Source organism: Cyprinus carpio, chromosome A23 (assembly GCF_018340385.1).
Source record: "Cyprinus carpio isolate SPL01 chromosome A23, ASM1834038v1, whole genome shotgun sequence".
Classification (NCBI taxonomy): domain Eukaryota; kingdom Metazoa; phylum Chordata; class Actinopteri; order Cypriniformes; family Cyprinidae; genus Cyprinus; species Cyprinus carpio.
The window spans coordinates 12,355,766-12,376,681 of record NC_056594.1 but is presented as its reverse complement, the minus strand read 5'-3'; the positions used below and the strand labels follow the sequence as shown (position 1 = coordinate 12,376,681).

At 36.1% G+C, this 20,916-nt stretch overlaps 1 protein-coding gene and 1 pseudogene across 1 annotated transcript; one reads left to right on the top strand and one right to left on the bottom strand.

The window, feature by feature from the left end:
* Window positions 1–422: 422 nt before the first annotated feature.
* On the top strand, window positions 423–10,201 carry LOC122135088 (protein FAM131C-like). The gene is made up of 6 exons (XM_042713185.1): window positions 423–730; window positions 3,221–3,291; window positions 3,551–3,641; window positions 5,181–5,414; window positions 6,870–6,968; window positions 7,792–10,201. Exons 1-6 carry the CDS (start codon window positions 700–702, stop codon window positions 8,055–8,057), a joined length of 792 nt encoding a protein of 263 aa, XP_042569119.1. The 5' UTR covers window positions 423–699; the 3' UTR covers window positions 8,058–10,201.
* Window positions 10,202–10,642: 441 nt separating this feature from the next.
* Window positions 10,643–17,043, bottom strand: LOC109047979 (annotated as a pseudogene).
* Between the last annotated feature and the right edge of the window lie 3,873 nt (window positions 17,044–20,916).

Below are 20,916 nucleotides of genomic sequence, written 5' to 3'. Positions count from 1 at the left end.
AATAATTTAATAAAAAAAATTTTAGAAAATCACAAAATAATTATTAATTTTCACGTTGTACATTATAATATTTTGATGCCTAAATTTGTAAGTAGCATTTAAAGTAATTGATTTTAGTTTTTTAGGTTTTTTTGCATTTCAATATAATTTTATTATAAATATTATTTTAATAACAAAATCATTTTATTTCAATATCAGACATTTATCAGTTATTAGACATAAAATAAAAAAAATTGTTAGCTTAATGCCCAGAATTTTTAATCAGTGCATGCATCCCTAATGTAACCTCGATAAAAGGTGGTAATTTCAGTATGTAGATGGTGTGAAAGTTGGGTCTGAGAGAGAAAATGAGAGCAGAAGGGGGAGGAGAAGAGAAGAGGGGAGGGGAGGGACTGAGTGCATGCAGTCTGTGTGCTGTTTTCCCCACTTCTCTCTCTTTCCCTCTCCTCACTTCCATCCCCACATGAGAAACAGTGCTTCACTCTGTCGGATGGACACCAGGTCCCTTTTTTCCGCCTCCTGGTCCAATATTTTTTCTTCCCTCTTTTCTCCACCTCTATCATCCAGTTGGCTCTCTCTGCTTGTTCCAGATCCCCTTCTTCCAAACACGCACTCATCTCTTTCTCTCTGTTGCTAATTTTTCCCTGTCACCCCACTCTCAGTCAGCATGGTGAACAGATAACTGCTGAGCTGTTGGACATGGGCTCCTGCCTCTGCAAAGGTCACCAAGGTCAGTCTGTTCCTGATGTTATCTGAGTTTGTCTGTCTCTGTCTGTACTGTGTCCATCAGCCTAGCTGTTGGTCCGTCCAGTCTTTACTCTTATCTCTTTCCCCACCTTGTCTGCTTATCTTCAGCATTTATATAATGTATGAATGTGAAAAAATCACAGCTTATTCAAATATAATGCAAAATGAGCAGATGCAGTTGGGAGTGACTGAAATAAATGCAGTTTATATGAACAATGTTTTTTATTGTATGCAATTTTTATAGTTTTTGATACTGATGCACTGTTTATTTTCTCAGCAGCAAGAGTATGTTGCTGCTAAAATACCGATGCTTACATACTGCACTGTAATTAAATATTACGCAGCTTTCTGGAATACTTCATTCTGATTGGACAATCGTGCCACCCAGCGGTCTGATGTTTCCTAATATTCACTGTCGTCTATGGCAACGCTGTATATCAGTCGGCTCCTCCCTTTTAATTGGGGAGTTAAGGCATTAATTCATATATATATATATATATATATATATATATATATATATATATATATATATATATATATATATATATATATATATGCATTGTTGTATTATTTTTATATGTAGCCTATGTATGCATTATTATTGTTAAAATTTTGCAGTTTGTCTTGTAGCTAGACTGTTTGTTTTAGACATTGTAATTGACTATTTTTCTTGGTGAAATGTTTAAAATACTATACACGCAAGGTTATAAAATCATTTTCGAATTAATATTTCAAGTCCACATATTTATTTATTTTGTGAGTAGCTGTGTATTAAGTGTTTAAACTTTCTCAGGGTTTATTTATTTTGCTGTCAGTAGCTGCATCCCAAATGACATACTGTACACTATGCTCTTAAACACTATATACTTATGCACTATGAACTCAGTGTATAAATTATATAAGGTAATTTTGTCATTAATAATCGGAGTCTGATAGCCCCTCCCCCTCCGCTATGTAACTAAAGCTGAGACAGTTGAGTGCATGAAGTGTCCAACATTACACACTTCGTTTGTGAACACACTTCTCGCACTATTTATACTACAAAACGTCACAGAATAGTGCATAAGTACAGCATTGTGGACACACATATATTGTACATTATCACTAACATAATAACTTTAAAATAATCATAAAAACATTCTCAATTTATTATTTCATACCCTCTTATTTATTTATGTTGTGAACAGATATGTATTAAGTACAAAGATGTAGATGTGTATTAAATAGCTATAAAATAATTCTCATATAAATATTTCATGTCAACGTATTTGTTTATTTGGTGAGTAGGCCTATCTGTGTTATAAGTATATTAAACTGTGTCCAGTTTGTTTTAGGATAATGGCTGTATATTATCACCTACATAATGACTATAAATATTGTAACATAATTTTCATATCAATATTTTACATCCACATATTTATTTATTTGTTGAGTAGCTGTGTACTAACTATTAAACAGGTTTATTTTGCGATAATTGCTGTTCATCATCGCTTGCATGATGACTATAAAATATTTCTAAAATCAATATTTCATGTCCACGTATTTATTGATTTTGTGCGGATCTGTGTACATTATCTATTTCATAATGACTGTCTTCCTACACTGAGGGATTTATTTAAGTTATTTGTCCCAAATTCACAGGCCAAACAGAACCAGTTGTTGACAGTCGCTGGAATAGCACAGCTAATTCTGAGAAGTTTCCTCTGAGCGCCAGAGGGAAATTATTCTGTTCTCATTTGTATCATCCCATCTGAATATGACAAGTGTATTATGAATTGTAAGCCAGCGAGACAGCTCAATCTTGGTACACAGATGTAGTGTCACAGTATTTCAAATGGAGACTAAGGTTAGAGGTGACATTTCATCCTCAAGGTGTCCTCCAAGGAAATGGCACAGATGAAGTGGATGATTTGAAAGTCCCAGAGAGCGGAGAGTAGTGTTTGTTTATCTGAACCCTGTGGGGGTTAGAAGGTCCTGGGCTCCGTAGCTAAGGCGGAGCATGGAGCGCGAAATGCCAGGGTCAAAGCTGATGTATAATGCATATGTGAGATGGATGGAGTTTCACGGTGATGAATGGGAGGTGGGTTGTAGAGGGGGAAACACGCACAACGTGTGACATTGTAAAGGTCACACATTGTCAGTTGATACCTGTTAGCAAATAACATGCTGGCGGGAACCTAAAGCTCCACAGGTCTGAGATTAGCTGTCCTCTTTGAGGTCTAACCTCAATGAGACGCGGCCGGTGACGAAAAATGTGCTCTTGAACATTGGGGATCCCCAGGGTGGTGTTGTCAAGACAATCTCTTGTTGCTATGGAAACATTAGAGCATCAGGAGTGAGTCCCGTCCATCCACTCCAGAACAAACTCAATGCACTCTGCTACATGCACACACACACTGTTATTTGTCATTGAAAAAAACATATAAAATAAACAGTTGTATGCAATAACCAGGAACAAATTTTGTCTCTCTAGAGCTGCAAAGTGGCCAGCAGCACCCCATGGAAGAGCTTCACTCGTATGCTGAGGGACAGCCCATCTTTAAGGTGTGTTTTATTACATAAAATCAAAAGTGCGAGAGGGTTGCAAGTTTATAAACCTATCATTCAGAATTAAGTATATGAAAATGTATAAATTTCAATGATACATGGGAGTGCTTTTGCATTCTGAATGTGTAAGCTCTGGTAAAAGTGTCTTGTTAGGTGTAATTAGCACCTGTGATTCACTTGCAAATGTGATTTCTGAAAGGTTTTATTTGGTATGTTAGGCTGTCTTATGTGTTTCCCGTCTTGTCATGTTATTCAGGGTAACCATCAGTCCTACAATGGCAGCATGTCAGATAAAAGGAGCAGCAGCGGGTATGACATTGGAGAATTGGCTAATTCTTCCCTGATGGGTGAGGAGCAAAGAGTGCATGTTAGGCACTGTCACACTGTATGTTGTTTTGCTAGGTTTTGGCTATGGTTCAGAATCATTCGTCTGAATCAGAAGAGCAGTCGACCTTTACAGAAACTTGCTAATGTAATTTCCCTCTGCCTGCATATCTCTCATTTCTGAACGATCTCTCTCTCTCTCCTTCTCTAGTGCCTCTTTAGCCACCTGTTTTCTTTTTTTCTTTTTATTTTTTGCTTGACTTCTCCAGGCCCACTCTTTTCAGAATGTTAATTACAGAGACTAATAATGTGTTATGGGTTTTTAAGTTTTTCCAAAGAACATTTTGATAATTTCAGTCTAATTATAAAGGCATTCACTAGCTAATGAATATGTATAATGATGCAAAAAATAAATAAGCATTAAATAGCTAATGAATATGTATAATGATGCAAAAAATAAAGGAAAAATTGCTATTAGAAAGATTAGTTTATAAAACACATGTCATGGGGAATGCAAATTATTGCTACTTCCAGCAATAGGTTTGTAAGGACTTGCATGATAATTAGGTGCCCAGTTTGCCAATGTAGAAATGTTCCTTTCCACTAATGCATTGGTCACAAAAAGTACACATTTATTTTGCTTGTTTACCAAAAGTTGGGACATGTCTAAACATAGTTTAAAAAAATTATTTATAGTTTTGTAATTTACAATAAATATAATAATAAACATTAAACATATAAATAAACATGCTAACAGAATGGATAACATGATTGAAAATTAACCCTATATCACCCAGTAATGGCGATCATTTTGGGACCAAATGTTGGTTTGTAATTCTTATAGTTCAAAAATAGCATATACAAGCAAGATAAAATACATCTTTTTTATTTGTGTGTGTGTGTGTTGTGTGATATATATTTATATATATATATATATATATATAGAAATATGAAGAAAGAAGAAATATGTAGATGTTTCTTGCTCACCAATGGATCTTCTGCAGTGAATGGGTGCCATCAGAATGAAAGTTCAAACAGCTATATATTTTTTTTTGATTTAAAACTAGATGAAAATTAATTTTAATTTATGTATTTTTGTATATATAAAATTACAAATTAATTTTTTATGGTTTTAATTGTTTAATTGTTGAACACAATTGTAAATGTCAAGACCTCTGAGGTGTTGCAGGCCAAAATGACCATTTTAAGGGGAAAGATACAGTTTAACTTTTCATGCTAGGCTGTTACATAACTGTTCATTTCACATAGCTAATATTTCTCAAAACATGGTATTTGTGCCTCTAATGCTTTGAAATAAATGCCATGGGGCCCCAAAGTGAAACCCACTGGAAATGTCTTCTGGTCCCATGCTTTCAACCTTATAAGACTGTTCACTTTTCAATGACTTTGAAGAGAGTAAGCTCTATGTAATTTTTTCCCCAGACGATTTATCCATTCTCACTTTTCCCCCTCTTTAGCATCACCTCTTCACCTCCTTCCTTCTTTTCATTTCCTTTATTTCATTTGATTTGCGCCCATGCTAATCCCTCCGATCTCCTCAGGACTGCTGGCCACTATTAAAGACCACATTACTAAACCCACTGCGATGGCCCAGGGCCGAGTCGCCCACCTGATTGAGTGGAAGAGTTGGGGAGGGGAAGCGACGTCTGGAGGAGGCTGGTGTGGCTGGACAAGAGATGGTGGAGGATGGGGAGGTGTGGGAGCCGCACTGCAGGAGGACGAGCAGCTCTACTCCCACCTCACTGATGAAATCAAAGAAGCACGATTTGCTGCGGGTAAGACAGCATTTATATATTTAACATTTAACTACCCGGGTTTAATCTAATCTCTAAACCTAAGCCCTGCATAATAAGTATAAATACAGTAATACTTTGATTGTGATGTCTAATAAACCTCACAGTTTCAGTGCTGTGGCAAAATGGTATGATGGACAAGAACAGGAAGGCAGGATTTTTCCATTCATTGTTTCCACATTGATAACTCCTCTTGTATGATCAAATCTTTCTTTTATTGTTTACAGTTTGATTGCTCCTCTTGTATGATCAAATCAGTACTGTAGCAACCAATAAAGACATACCAGATATTGAAAACTAATGACACATGTCATTGGGGTCCCTTACCAAAAAATACTTGTGCAAGTAAACAACCAACTAAAGTTCAAAACCACTTGTTTGTAAGTATAAGTCAAGTATACTTAATTGCATATATAGTATAAAAACAGGGGCTTGGCATTAAACTTTTGTGACTTTGTTAGTTGTAAAAAAAATGCTAATATTTTTTTCACAAGTGTAACTTTTCGACTCAGTAAAAACCATCTAATATGTCAGATGATTTCGACTCAGGTTGCTAATATTTTATTCACAAGTGTTAATTTCGACTCAGGCCATAATGGATCTTCTGCAGTGAATGGGTGCCATCAGAATGAAAGTTCAAACAGCTGATAAAAACATCACAATAATCCAGGCTCCAGTCCACCAATTAACATCATGAGAAGTGAAAAAGCTGCATTTTGGAATAAAATAATTCACCCTTAAGATGTTGCTTCCAGCCAAAATACAAGTCCTCTATCAATAATATTGCTTTCTCCAATGAAAAAGTTGTCTAATCAAGAGAAATATACACCGATTAAGCACTGGTTACTAGTAAAAACAGTCTAAAACAGTTCTAAATAAGTCAGTTAATTTTATTGTGGGAGGACAACAGAAGATGGGCTTTTTCAATGGAGTATTTTGGCCAGAAGCGACAGTTAAAAGTTAAAATGCTTTGATAGATTTTTTTCTAAACATACAGCTTTTCCCCTTCACAGAACATTAAATGATGGACTGAAGTCATGTTGATCACTTGGATTATTGTGAGGTTTTATCAGCTATTTGACACACTAATTCTGACGGCACCCATTCACTGCAGAGGACCCAATGGTGTGCAAGTGATGTAATGGTAAACTTCTACAGATCTGTTCTGATTAAGAAACAAACTCATCTACGTCTTGGATGACCTGAGGGTGAGGAAATTTTCAGATTAGGTGGAAATTTTGAGATTTGTTAAGTACAGATTTGGTGGTGTTAATTACCATTTTTGTTATGGTTTTAAAGTTAAATGATTATTCATAGGACATGAGTGAGAAAAACAGAGTAGATATAAGTCCATATTTCTTACGCAATTATAGTGGTTTTTTTTCCCCCTGGCACTCTGTGTATCTGTGACCTATTATCTCTTTTTTCCTCTCACAGGTGTGGCGGAGCAGTTTGCTCTGGCTGAGGCAGCGATGAATGCCTGGTCCACACACGATGCTGAAAATATAGCCACATCCAGTACAATTCCATTACAAGGTATTGCCCCAAACTCAAAGTTGCAATTTCCAAGAGATGTGACCATTTTTGTTTCCCCAAAGAACCTTTTAGTGAACAGTAAAAATAACCATTTTTTGTTAGCGTAAAGAACATTTTCAAAATCTAAATAACCTTTTTTTCCACTATAAAGAACCATTTGTGCTATGGAAAGGTTCTACGGATGTTAAAGGTTAGTTAAAGAACCTTCTTTATAAGAGTGTAGATGTAACAATGCTAAAAAGATCAGCTTTGCTAGTCATCAGTATGTTAGCTGGTCCATGTGAAATATAGGCCTACTAGATACTGGTCTGATAGCAAGACCAGCTCTAAACTAGTTTGAATGGAAATAAGTCTTTATGAAGAAGATCTCACAACTTACTTTCCCATATAGATATTATTAATTATATTATCCTATATATATTTTATTTATACATCTATTGAATAAAAGTAGCATAGTACTTAGGGAGGTCATTCTGACCATCTGGTTCATCTCATGCTGTCTCAGCTTGTATAAAAATACTGTTATTTCATTACGAGTGGATGATAACCCTTGTGTGGTAATAAGCACAGTATAATGACAAATGGCCTGTTTACCCCGGTACTGATGAGCCTTTAAGCCTTGCACATGAATAAATGACTGCAAAACAGAAATGTCTGAATGTGTCTGGGATACAATGACTCATGGATCGAGCAGATCAGACCGCGATATTGAGTTTGGATTTAATGGGCTTAATCATTTACGCTATAATTTTCATTCTAGAGGATGTGGGTGCTTGAGGTCTTTTTAATTTATGCTCTCACAATGATGACGATGTCTTCACAGACCCCGAGGGCCCCTATCTTTCTCAGTTCCTATTGGATGGAGAGAGTTTGAGTGTTCCTCGGCACCTGTACGGAATGCACATGGAAGCTGATGACACCAGCTCCCTGATGCCTTCTCATCCTCCTCAGTCTCATTCCCCCAGTCATTCTCATTCTCCGCTGGACACACAGCGTCCGCCGCAGCAGCAGAGGATCTCGCCTTTGGAAGGGTCCGTACAACACGCAGACAGCATCTCCCTGTCGGAGGATGAGGTTTTTTATAACTGAAATGTTGATGACACAGTGGAACGAAAAGGGAAAAGGTTTTTCGTCTGTTCTTTGTGTTCACTGATGTGGGAGAGATGCGGATGAGGTTACGTCCGGGGTTATCGCTTTACTGTTAAAGTATGTAATAACCACAGCTGAGCCTCTTTGACAAGCAATGAACAGGGATCCTTGTACACATGGACATGCTATTTCCATATCACGTTGCCTTTTTGCAAATGAAAGCATCTCTGTTTGCGGTATTGATGATGGAGATTGGACTTTATGTTAATAGGGTCAGACCAATTACTTCTAGATGTAGGTCATCGCACATGAATGCACATGAATCTAAAATTATACATTGACAGAAGTGAGCTCAAGACCATCATGCACTTTCACCTTCAACTGAGTGTTTGTAGATATTTGCAGCAGCCTTTCACAAAGAAGCAGAGGTCTATTAGCACTATAGACTGAAGAAGAAAGCCAAAATAAAACGCACTTTCATCTCCACAGACATTTTTCCTTCTGCATTTCAACTAAGCACAGATCAATGGGGCTACAGGGTTGAATAGGATCCTTTTGTGAGGACTCTGGAGGGTGAAAGTGACTTATGCCTTTGGGCAAAGCTGCAGTCATAACTTGGGACAGTGAGGTGGAGACTGTAACGACTTTTCATATTGCTAAATGTTTCCATGAGATTTTGGGTATAAATGTAAAACACAGCAAATGACTACATGTATCCTCAAAGGTGAAGTGTGTCATTTTAATAGCCTCACCAAACAGAATTTTAAGATATTAACTGTTTTCAAATACATTTTCTAAACACTCTCACCATCTGCTATTGGTTGGAAAAAAAGAAAGCCCCGCCCCAAACTCACGTCATTGGTCAAGCTAGTGTCACAGTGTCATATTACGTGGATTATGAAATGAAATCAAACTATAAATGGCTTACTTGTAGCAATTCATTGATTTATTAATATTAATGTTAATATTATTAGCATTAATATGAACCTTTAGTAATATTACACACTTCAAAATGAAAAAAAAAATACACACTTCAACTTTGCTTTTTTTGGTTTGTTTTTTAAAGGGGGTATGGTCACAATTGCCACAGATTTATAAAACGCATATGTAGTAACTGAAAAAAGTATTATCTAAGATACGTTTGAGTAACTTGCCTCCATATTGTGTTAGTAAATGTGTCAAGCATTTTGTGCACTCCTTTGTATGTGTTAATTATGATTTAATCTTTAAAAGATCTATTGCTGCAGAAATCGCTTGCTAACAAGAAAATTTGTGCGTTCTTGCGAGTGTCTGAGACAAAAGAGTGAGAGCTGGAATAATAATCATCTGCTTTTTCTCCATAATCAGCCCTATTCACACTCCACTGACAAAGAAAGGTGATGGAAAGAGAGAGATAGTGAGGGATGAGGTAGAAGAGGGGAATCAGCGGCGGAGGGGATTCTAGTAAATGCAGAAGCAGGAGAGGGCGAGAGAGGAGGGTGTTGGGAGGTGGAATGGTCAAGCGTTATCATGCTCCAGGGTCTTTTAATAGAAGTTTACACAGTGTGATCCTCGTGTGCCGTGTCAGATAATGTGTGTTACTGCTTTGGTGCTCCAGGGGAGGGTTTGAAGTAGGAATTAATTGCGTTGATAGACGCTCTGGGGCGGTGAGCAGAATTGAAATTGTGTTTATAACTGAATTTCAATTTCAACACAACATATTAAGGAACAATACACTGAATTTAAATGAATTCTTATAAAACCTTTTCTGTGAAAAATAGCACAAAGAATAATGAGCAAGATACAGAGAAAAGAGCAGAATTGGGATGGTTGAGAAATCAAACGAAGGTCATTTATTACTGAAGCCTTTGTTCTGTTCTTTTCTCCCAGCATGAGGCTCATAAAGCTAACAAGCTGCATGAGGTTACAAACAGATATCTCATTTCAAATTCTAGACATGTATATCATATTATACAGGGTCAGTTTTATCGGATCCATCCATACAGCATGACAGCAGTAGGGTACGACAGGACCCTGAATTTCTCCCCTTTGTTTGTTCTGATCCTAAAGTGTATACCATTTCGAGAATATATATTTCACTATATTGAAAAGTGGTGGAGAAGCACAATTTGTGAAAAATAAATAATAAAAGAAGTTTGCTTTGATGTTTGCTTTTCACTTAGTTGATGGTTAAGGAATAACTATTGATTTAATCACCCTGACGAAAAATGAAAATCATAAATGAGATTTTCATTAGTCCTATAAATCTACATTTTAAAAAATAGTTAAAAGCAAATTTTAAGGTTGAACAGTGTATCATAAAATTAACCTTCCGTGCAATTTTGTCATAAACGGATGTTCAGCAAAGGGTTCTGTTGGTGGTTTTGCTATTTTTGCTATAAAAATTTGAATAGGAATTGGAGGAACTTCACCCCTATTGTGCCCTATAATGTTGCTGCTTCATTTCATACGATTTCTTTATTATTTTACTTTGAATAATTTTCCACATAATCATCTAATGATGAAATGATTATCAAAATGGTAAGCACAAACTGATGCCTGTCCTGGGTGTGTGATATCTGATATCCGAGCCAATTGTCCATGCATCAGACTTCCTTTGCCATCTCTTCGATTATTTTCTTTATCTGGAAGAAAAATCAAGTGTCATAAGAACATCCCTTTTGTTATGTGTACATATAGTCAGTGTGAGTGGTGTATTCAGCAGTATTTGGTTCATGTATGGATGTTGTCCTTGTGCAGGCTGCTCTTATCACTTTTTTTGTTGTGGTTGCTCTTATCAGCCTCTTTCCATGTGATGTAAACAGACGCTGCTCATCCGTTACACTTATGATTCAATGAGCCTGACAGAACACACACAAACACACATTATAGGAACACCGGAAAAAAAAACATTCACATAATGTGAAGTAAACCAGCTACCTCACTGCACCTGCTTTACAGTGCTTTCAGGAGTCAGTTGTGGCCGCACAGGTTGAATAGAACATGCTTCTTCTAGCTGTTTACATAAACCCTGCAAGAAAAAAAGATTTAATTATGATGGGAAGCAGAAATGTTATGTGCCTTAGATTTTTGCACCGAGATGATTTCGAATGTAACTTAAAAAGGTCCCATTAGTTAAATAACAATAACTAACAATGATTTTTACTGTAAAACACTGTCAAGTTGCAATTTAGCATGATTTATTATTTAAAAAATTATAGTTTCATATTTGGACCTTGATCTCCTTGCATACTAACTGAAAACACTAGAGCTTTGGGGTCTGGTCTCATAGAACTTTTGTGTTCCACTGATAGTTCACCCAAAAATTAAAATTAAGTCATCACATACTCACCCTCGTGTTATTTTAAACATTTTGTGGAACATAAAAGAAGATGATTTGAAGAATGTTGGTAACCAAATAGTTTTTTTGAAAAGACATGATGTTGAGTAAATGATGACAAAATTTTCATTTTTGGGTGAACTATCCTTTTAAATTTGCACTATATAGATATTTTTGACTATTGCAGCATGTCTCACTACTTTCAGTTATGTGAAGAACTACTATGTTTCTGTGGGACCGTTCAAAAGTTTTAAAAGTTCACCAAAAAACTGAAAAATATTTTTGTACTTTCTACTATATTTTGTAGATTGTTTCAAGTGTTTTGGCCTATGTAGTGAAAGTCTATCTTTATATTTGCAAAAAAACACTGAGCTGAAGCATGGGGTCATCGGAAAAACATGGCACTCATGTGCGAGACACTAAAAATCTGTGTAAATCTACACAATGGTCAAAGACATCTGTATAGTGCACATTTACATAGGAAGAACCGATTAAAAAGCTCAGCAGTGGAATGCAAATACATTTTGTGTTAACTGAAGAAAAAAAAATTCCTAAAAAAAAAGAAGATGCCCCAACTGAGAAACCAGCCTCTGAATTTAAATACTTTACTTATTCTTTCATTATTTTTATTATTCTTTCAGTAATTTTGCACAGTTCTTGTTATGACCCGGCACATTATGGGTTCAATTACCTCATTTCTATGCTGATGCAGACGCTCCCGCAGCTGTGATTTGTTGATTGTACCTAGGAGAATGGGGGAGACTGGGAGACAAGAGAGAAATTAAATGACATGCCAAAGCCAGAGCCTCAGACTGTCAGTCTCATTTCATTCAATAGCACCATTATTCTACTGTACTGAAACATTATTTCGAGAGTGCAGTCTTGAGTATTTCTACTCATCAGCAAGTAATCATTTGGCCTTTGGCCCTTATCGGCACACATTTCATTGGCTTTCACTCTCTTCTGTCAAGCACCAAGGTGCTATTAAAGTCAAAGAGGTGCGACTGTGTCGTTGAGCTGCTGATATTCGTTAGACTCACCGTGAGAGTCCACTACAGGAAACTGGCCATCTGCACTGTCATTTAGGATGTGCTGCAGACTTGCCAGTGTCTCTGTCCTCTCCAGCACAACCCCTGCTGGGATCACAAACTGCTTGATCTGAACATTGGCCAGCCTGTGGGAGAGCATTCATGATGCAAATAATTTACTCTCCAGCCATCACTGCCTTGATGTCTCCCCTCAGAATTTTGATTTGCAGACAGAAACGCAAGAAAAATGCAATTTAATTTCAAATCATAATACGGTGGAGGCTAAAGGCAGATGAGCAGAATGTTTACTCACTTTGGACAAGCGCAGATGAGAGATGGCAAGTGCGGGAGCTGTTTAATAAGAGATATGCCATCGTAGAAAGATGGACGGTGCTTTGCTTTGCATACCAGTGTAGCAACCAGAGTGGGGACGGTGTGAGAGCCAATAGAGCAGGAGAGTGTGTGTGTGTCACAGCCCCAGAGAAGGCAGCTGCTCCTATACACACACACACATGCACAGCAAAATATGGCCCCATCAATACATTTAGACAGGCCTTATCATCTCTGTGAGCCTGCAGTGTGGGTAATACCCCTTCAGAAAGTTGACAGGATAACAAGTTTGTTTACCTGCTAAAGTGTAGCCACCCAGGTTTATCAAAGTCTTTGCTGATGAGATTCCATCTGAGAGCGAATAGGCCGAGCCCTCGCCTACCAAATGCCCCACTGCAGCACCTAAAACAGACCAGTGCTGTTTCAGTGGAGTTTTGTTAAACATCTTTTGGCCCAGTAGATTCACTGAAAACTGCATGGTTTAAACAATGAGAAACTATGATTTAAACTAATACATTATAAACGATTATAATGCCAACTACAATTAAGTGTAGATGGCTGAAGATATTTAGCTGAACCAAAGATTTTATTTCATTTTGTTTTATTATTTTATTTCAATGTTTTAATTATTATATTTTATTATTATTAATTTTTTTTACTTTTTTTGTACATTTTCTACTCTTTATTTATTTATTTTTTCAAATATTCTAATATTATTTATTTGTTTCAGTATTGTATCATTTTATTTACTCTAAATTTATATTTATAATAGTGATAATAATGAATGTGGTTTATTTTTATTTGTTTCAATATTTTGTCATATTTGAATTATACAGTTTTCTTGCATTTAAATAACTATTATATATTTGTTTGTTTTGTTTATAGCAGGGGTGGCCAACCCTGCTCCTGGCGATCGACTGTCCTACAAAGTTCAGCTCCAACCCTAATCAAACACACCTGAAGCAACTAATTAAGGTCTTCAGGCTCACTTAAAAATTAAAGGCAGGTGTGTTTGATTAGGGTTGAAGCTAAACAATGCAGGACAGTCGATCGCCAGGAGCAGGGTTGGGCACCCCTGGTGATTATTGTTTATTTTTTTGTTTGCAGGACAGTCGATATTACCTATCGTAAACAAATACTGGCATGAAATAGCCAAGTTAAGGCAAAGTAAAAGCCACGACCAACAGCCCAACCTTACATGTTACAAATCACGAAATCAGCTTATGGAACTTTTTTAAATTCTTGAACAAGCAGTTTATGAGCACAATAATAATTATTGCTACTTAATTGCTACTTTATACTTCTTAACCATTTTTTTCCCCTTTGCAGTAAACTTTTGCCAGGTGGGTTCCATGCATGCCAGAATGTTTTCTGCAGGTTCAAGCAGGACAGAGACATTCTGGGAAACAGTGTACCAGGAAGTGCACTCTAACAGTGAAGTAATTAGCTGCTTCATGTGAGCTATTAGAAAACAAAAAGAAATTTAAAGTAAATACAAAGGATGAACACTGAGCACATAAGTTTGATACACTGCCAGTATTCTAGAAATAGGCCTATTCTCACCTCAGCAGCTATGAAATATCCTGCCGAGTGATAAAACGTAAAGCAGGCGAGGAGAAATGCCACTAAGGCTGAATAAAGTGACTTTCTGGATAAGATTACGAATACAAACAAGAGGCAGCTCTGGGTTAGATCACAACAAATATCTCCAGGCATCCAATCAAAAGACATACATCTGCGGTCACTGTATAGTGGCGTCCATAAATCTGAGACCATAGGATTAAAAATCTAATTTAAACCTGGAAATAAAATATTTTATGGATGAAGACATAAAAATATTTAAAGTTAACTTTTCATTCACACTGTAATTCTGAATGGAATTCTATTAAACTAAAGAAAATTAGCAACATAGGAGCATTTCACTAGTGGTGTCACGTTTATACAGAGAAAGAAAGAAAGAAAGAAAGAAAGAAAGAAAGAAAGAAAGAAAGAAAGAAAGAAAGAAAGAAAGAAAGAAAGAAAAAGAGAAATTATATCAAACTGTACAATATGTCTGTGGGAATAAATCTTTCTCACTCTGTTGCCAAAAATCTGCTGATGGGTTTGTTTGTTTTGATGAAATGCAGAGCCCAGTGATGACAGAATAAATAAATACAGCTGAGAAAACTGCAGAACAGCCTGAATCAGAGAAAAAAAATATTATAAGAACAAATATTCCATGAATAATAATAATATAATCCAAATCCTGAGGTAACAGATGAGTAAGCAGTATTTAACTTATGACTATCCATCACCAATATGAGAAAGTACACAAGCAGAGCAAAAATAAATATTTCAAAAGGCTGGTAAGGCAGATCAGAAGAAAAGCTGGTTTTAAACAGGGCCTGGATTTATGTTTCTCTGGACATAGATCAAAGACACGTTGAATCAGTTCTTTCATATATCCTTTTCTGGCTCTTAAATGAAACCAGATTTGATATCTAAATCAAATTCATAGCATCCCATATATGATTGATCTGATGGTTGTGGAGCACTGTGGTTGATGAGATTACTATGAAGACACCAGTAGCATCCATTAGGGGGCGCTGTAGGTAGTGTAACCCTCTCACCTTGATCTCTGCTACAGACAGAAAGCAGTCTGAAGGTGATTGCGCTGGCTGCAAAGAAGCAGGGACAATAATCTCTGACTGAATAATGAGTCCCCATCACTTCTTTTCTGAACAGAACACCTATGACAATGAAACAGAGATAAATCTACAGGGAAAGGTCAACTGACAGACTGACTGATGAGATACGATAATGATTTTGTTTTGTTTTTTAGTACTAAATAAATTACAGACTACAGTGACGTCAACTCACCGCTGACTGGAGCCCACCGCTGATGCCACAAGCAGCATTTCTCCTTTAGCTGCTCTCCGTGAAATACCAATCAATAAACTGATCCACAAGAGTCATTAGCATAAGTAGCCTTCTATTGAATTTACATCTGATTCTCATAAAGCAAAATGAAAGTGGGCTGCGTGGTTCATGTATTGCAGTGTTCATGTATTGCATCTGTTCATCTACCCGATCTGGCATGTCCATACCTAAGAGAATAGCCCTCGCCTCAGGAACACCAAAGCCTGAGAGGTCAAGAGGCAATTATCTCCAAATTCACCAGACTGCCCTTCACACAAAATACTTAATATTTATGATTAAACCTGTCTGTGTTCAATAAGCATGCATATGCACACCAACTGAGGTGCAGGTCAGAAGACATCAAAGTAGCATAAAGAGGCATAAGACCGCAGACTCACTTGCAGGTGATTCTTTATCACATATTCACATGTAGAAATTAGGTTAGTCCAGTGTGTGTGTGTGTGTGTGTGTGTGTGTGTGTGTGTGTGTGTGTGTGTGTGTGTGTGTGTGTTACTATATATATTTTATATATTTATTATTTTTTGGTTTTTAGATACTAATTCTATTCATAAAACTATTCATAACTTTCAGGAATACCAAAAATGCATCTCATTCCAGCTATTGTTACAATGTTCTCGGATTTTATGTCAAAAAGAGAGTTAATGCATTTATGCAGTGATGGCAAATTTGAGGTAGGCCTAACTGCAACTGAACCTTTTAAATTCAGTGAATATACTTAAATTAAATCAGAAAAAACGCCTCTTTTTTATGAATTTTTTTACTGTGTACAGATGAGTGTGTAACTGACCTGCAAAGAATGGGCAGATGCTGTGGGCGAAGCTGGTGGACAGAGCACACAGACAGGCTGGATAAAGCGTCCAGCAGAGGAACTGAAGCAGGTGGTGACCCTTCAGATATTCATACAGCCATTGGTGAGCTAATAAGAGAGAAGGACGCAGGCTGAGGTTTAACAATGCGTGATAAATGCAAAAGTGTCTAAGGTCAGGTCTCTTTTTGAAAGACCTTGCCCTACTCAGCTAGAATGCTTCATTGCTCAAACAGTTAACCGACCCACCTGCATCTGTATGTAAATTTGTACTGAGCATTTTTTGAGTGACATGGTGGAGCCGCTCATCATTCAGCAGCTTGGCTACAGTCGTATCCATGAAGAAGCTCATTAGAGCGGTGATGATGCCTAACAGAGCATAGCAGTACCACTCCATGCTAGCAAAAGACACCAAAACCTTCTATACATACAGCACACACTCTGTCCAATTGTAAAAAACATAAATTACAGTTGGTGATGATTATATTTTTGTACAGCACGCATTGAGGATTGACAGAGTGAGATCATCGATGATGGGGGAAATGATCCACCTCACCTCTGATTCCTGACCGTGATTGTTGCCATGGTTTCCTTGAAGGCTCATTAGAGCTGATTAGCTTTTTTCCCGCCTTATCTCGGTCTGTCTTATCTTCATCTGTGGACTCTTCTTCACATTGTGACACTTTACATTTACACAACTCTCATCCATTTTCTAAAATGCAACGTGAGCTCTTAATGAAATTTTTCATATCATTAAAAACAACAACAACAACAACCAGGTAAATTATTAAAGGGATAGGTCACACACACACGCACAAAATTATTAAAGGGATAGGTACACACACTCACACACGAAAAAAAAAATATTGGTTAATAAAAAATTCTGTTGGTGATTACGAATTTATTACGCGGTTTACGGTTTTGTTTGAAGTTGTCTAGTTCAATGTCTCTGGGCCAGAAGTGTTTGTGTGAGTCAAAGAAATGTTTAAAGTAATGTAATAATATGTATGTTGAGAAACCAAATATAGGCTTAATGATTGTTGTTTACAAACACAACCCCCGGAGGCACAGCCATTAAGAGGTCATTTCTGGTTAATGATGTCACAGAATTTACCGGTATTTTAGTTTTTAGAATATTGCTTTACTGTATAAAAGATGGAACGTCGTTGCCTGTGTAAACACTGCACTCTTGTATTTACAGGTAAAGTCATTCTGGTAATTTTACGGCAATTTACTGCTATTACTGCTGTGTGAAAGTGGCTATTGACTTCCATAGTATTTGTTCCATACTTCCATACGTAACAGGCATTTGTTACCACATTATTTTAATTTATTATCATAATCATAAACATATTGGTTTGTAGAGCAAAGGTTCTACCATTTAATGCACTAGTTATTTACCTTGCACATTCAAAGAAAATAGCTTAATAAGGTGATATGGCAACTCTGTCCAGACCACTCACCGAGCTATCAATCCAACTCTTTATTATAAGTACAATTATACCAGAGCTAAAATCATAAAATAATTAAAAAATAATCATGGTTTCATGTCCACGCATTTATTTATTTGGTGAGTAGCCATGTAAGAAGCAGGATATGTACGTCTGACTGCACATTATTCCTAATCATGACAAAACAGATACTTCAGTTCCAAAATATTGTGAATGATTAATGCACACCCAAAGTCATTTGAAAACTAAAAAATAAACTTTTAAGAGAGCTAACCTTTCAGCCTGTTGACTCATTCCACGTGAAAAACCGTTGAGGTCAGTATCAACTCTTTACCCTGGCGTCACCAGATGAAGCATGAAAGGAAAATTGAGCTTTAACTTATTTATGGTGCACGTCCTCTCCTGCTTTGCCTTTGGGCAGCCACTGAATTGGAACAATGTGAAATTGAAGTTTCCTTTTTTGTTTTCTCTGAAATTCATTTTGATGAAAAATCAAAATGTCATTGAGACAAAGCTCATTGTGGTCTTTTGGAACTTTTAATTAATGAAATGACCTGTGTTGTATTATGAATTGTTGTTAAGACTGAGAGAGCAGAAAGTGATAGAACCCGACTGACCTTTAGAATTGTCATCAGGACTCAACATGCACACTTTAATGAGCCCTGACGACATTTCTTAACAGGTGAAAAGAGGAGCTTGAATTAAAAAATGTGCAGCTAACTTTTCTCATGTGTTGCATAATTTAGAATGTGATTGCCCCCTTATCTCTGTTTAAGCACTGATTCATATTGCATTAACCTTCATTCAAGGTTAAAGCAATCACACACCACACAAATCATTCACTTGACTCAATGTCGTGCACACAATCCCTCATTATCACTGAGCTTCTTCATTTCACACAGAATTTCCAAAATCACATTGTGCTGTGGTGGAAATACTTAATATTATAATTCAATCACGCAACAGTGCATTCCATTAAGCTATTTCAGACAATAAAAACGTTAATGCATCATTTGGGTCCTGTAGTTCACACAATTAGCATCTTACTACATCTTGTCCCTTACGAAATAAAAATATATGGTAAAAACTGAAAGATATAATGTAATATATGAAATGATAAATTTCCATATAGGGAAACTAGTGCTTATATATTTAATATAGCTACTGCAATATATGCATGGACCACATATGGCTATATCGACATGAAAATATAAAAAATCATTATATAGCAATGAAGACAAAAACTGCACTACATTTTTATATGTAATAGTTTTTTTTAATCTCAGCACTACAATATTTTTTTATATATTTTTTTTTAAGTGTATTCCATATAAAATGATATTTATTACAATAAATGAAAAGTGGCATTTCTTCATGAATTATTTAATGTATTCTATTTTAACACAATATATTATTCTGTATATTTTATACATATACAATATACAATAAATAATTTAATATAATAATCATTAATGTATAAGTGAATATATTTTCTTTGCGGAAATTCCTGCCCTCTGGAGTGTATATTATAGTCAACAGATCAGCATTAACTTTTTTGACGATAAATTAAACTTTTCAAACAAACAGCAAGATGCATTATTCATTTCCTTGTTGTTTACACACAACGCAATAAAGCCATTACTGTTGCACGTGCTCATATAATTTCACTATTGATTAATTTAGCTGAGGGCTCACATGGGCTAATGCTTTAATTATGATGGAGCCACTTTCTCTGCACTCTGAAAACACAAAGTAATAAAAAACTCATCTTATCGACTTGAAACAATTTCATGTCCTTTGGTTTTGGATTTTTCTCTCTAACTTTAGCCCATAATTTGTGGCACAACCCTCATTGCAAACTAAGTGACAAAATGTGAAAATTTCAGTTTATTTGAAAGTCTCTGATCATTTTGGAATTGTTTTATCTCCACTGACACACTTAATCTGTTACTCCTAAAGGAGTGACTGGATTACAGGGTGAATATGTGTGACATGTCACAATAATAATTCTTCCCTCCCTCCATGACTGATGAAAGGCTACCCTCTGTCATACCACAATCGTTTTTGTTTTTCTCAAATGGGTCCAGACGTCAGTGGTTTTTAAAAAATCATGAAAGCTGCAAATGCAAATGCAAATGCAAAAACAAAAAAAAAAAAGTATCTATCAATCAATCAATCTGTGTGGAGGCCACTAGGCTATATTTAAATGTTTTTTTTCTCATCCCAGCCATCATCATTTATTATTGTATGATATAATGATCAGCAGCTGACAGAATCACACATAGTGTAACACAACACAAACTCTCTCTCTCTAAGCTAGATGTATTGAAACAGACCTTGGACCATTTCTAGGCTGTATAAAATGTGTTTCAACATGCATACAGTACCAATAGTAATGTGTATACAGACTAATGCAAGCCTTAACTTCTTTAACTTCTTTAAATATCATATATACAAGTTTGGAATAATTACCTATTTTTTTAAATAAGTTTTTTTATGCTCACCAATGGCTGCATTTATTTTCATCAAGATACAGTAAAAGAGCAATCTTGTGAAATTTTACAAGAGTTTAAAATAACTGTTTTCAGTATATTTTAAAATGTAGTTTAATCCTGTGATGAGCACCAATACTTGAGCAGAAAATCAGCATATTTTCAGCATGATTTCTGAAGGATCGTGTGATACTGAAGACTGGAGTAATAATGCTGAAAATTCAGCTTTGCCATCACAGGAATAAAATACATTTAAAAGTATATTCAAATAGAAAATAGTTATTTTAAATTACAATAATATTGCACAACATTACTGTTTTACAGTTTGTTTTAATGAAATTGTTATATATTAATATATATAAACTCATGAACCCTTATGTTTATTCATGCTGTTACAAAACCATTCCCTGAGGGCTGTCCAGTGACATCCATAAACTAGCTGAATACTTGGGAGGATATCAAGTGAACTTTCTGAAGTGAGCTCACACTAAGCCTGAGGACAAACTGTGCTAGTC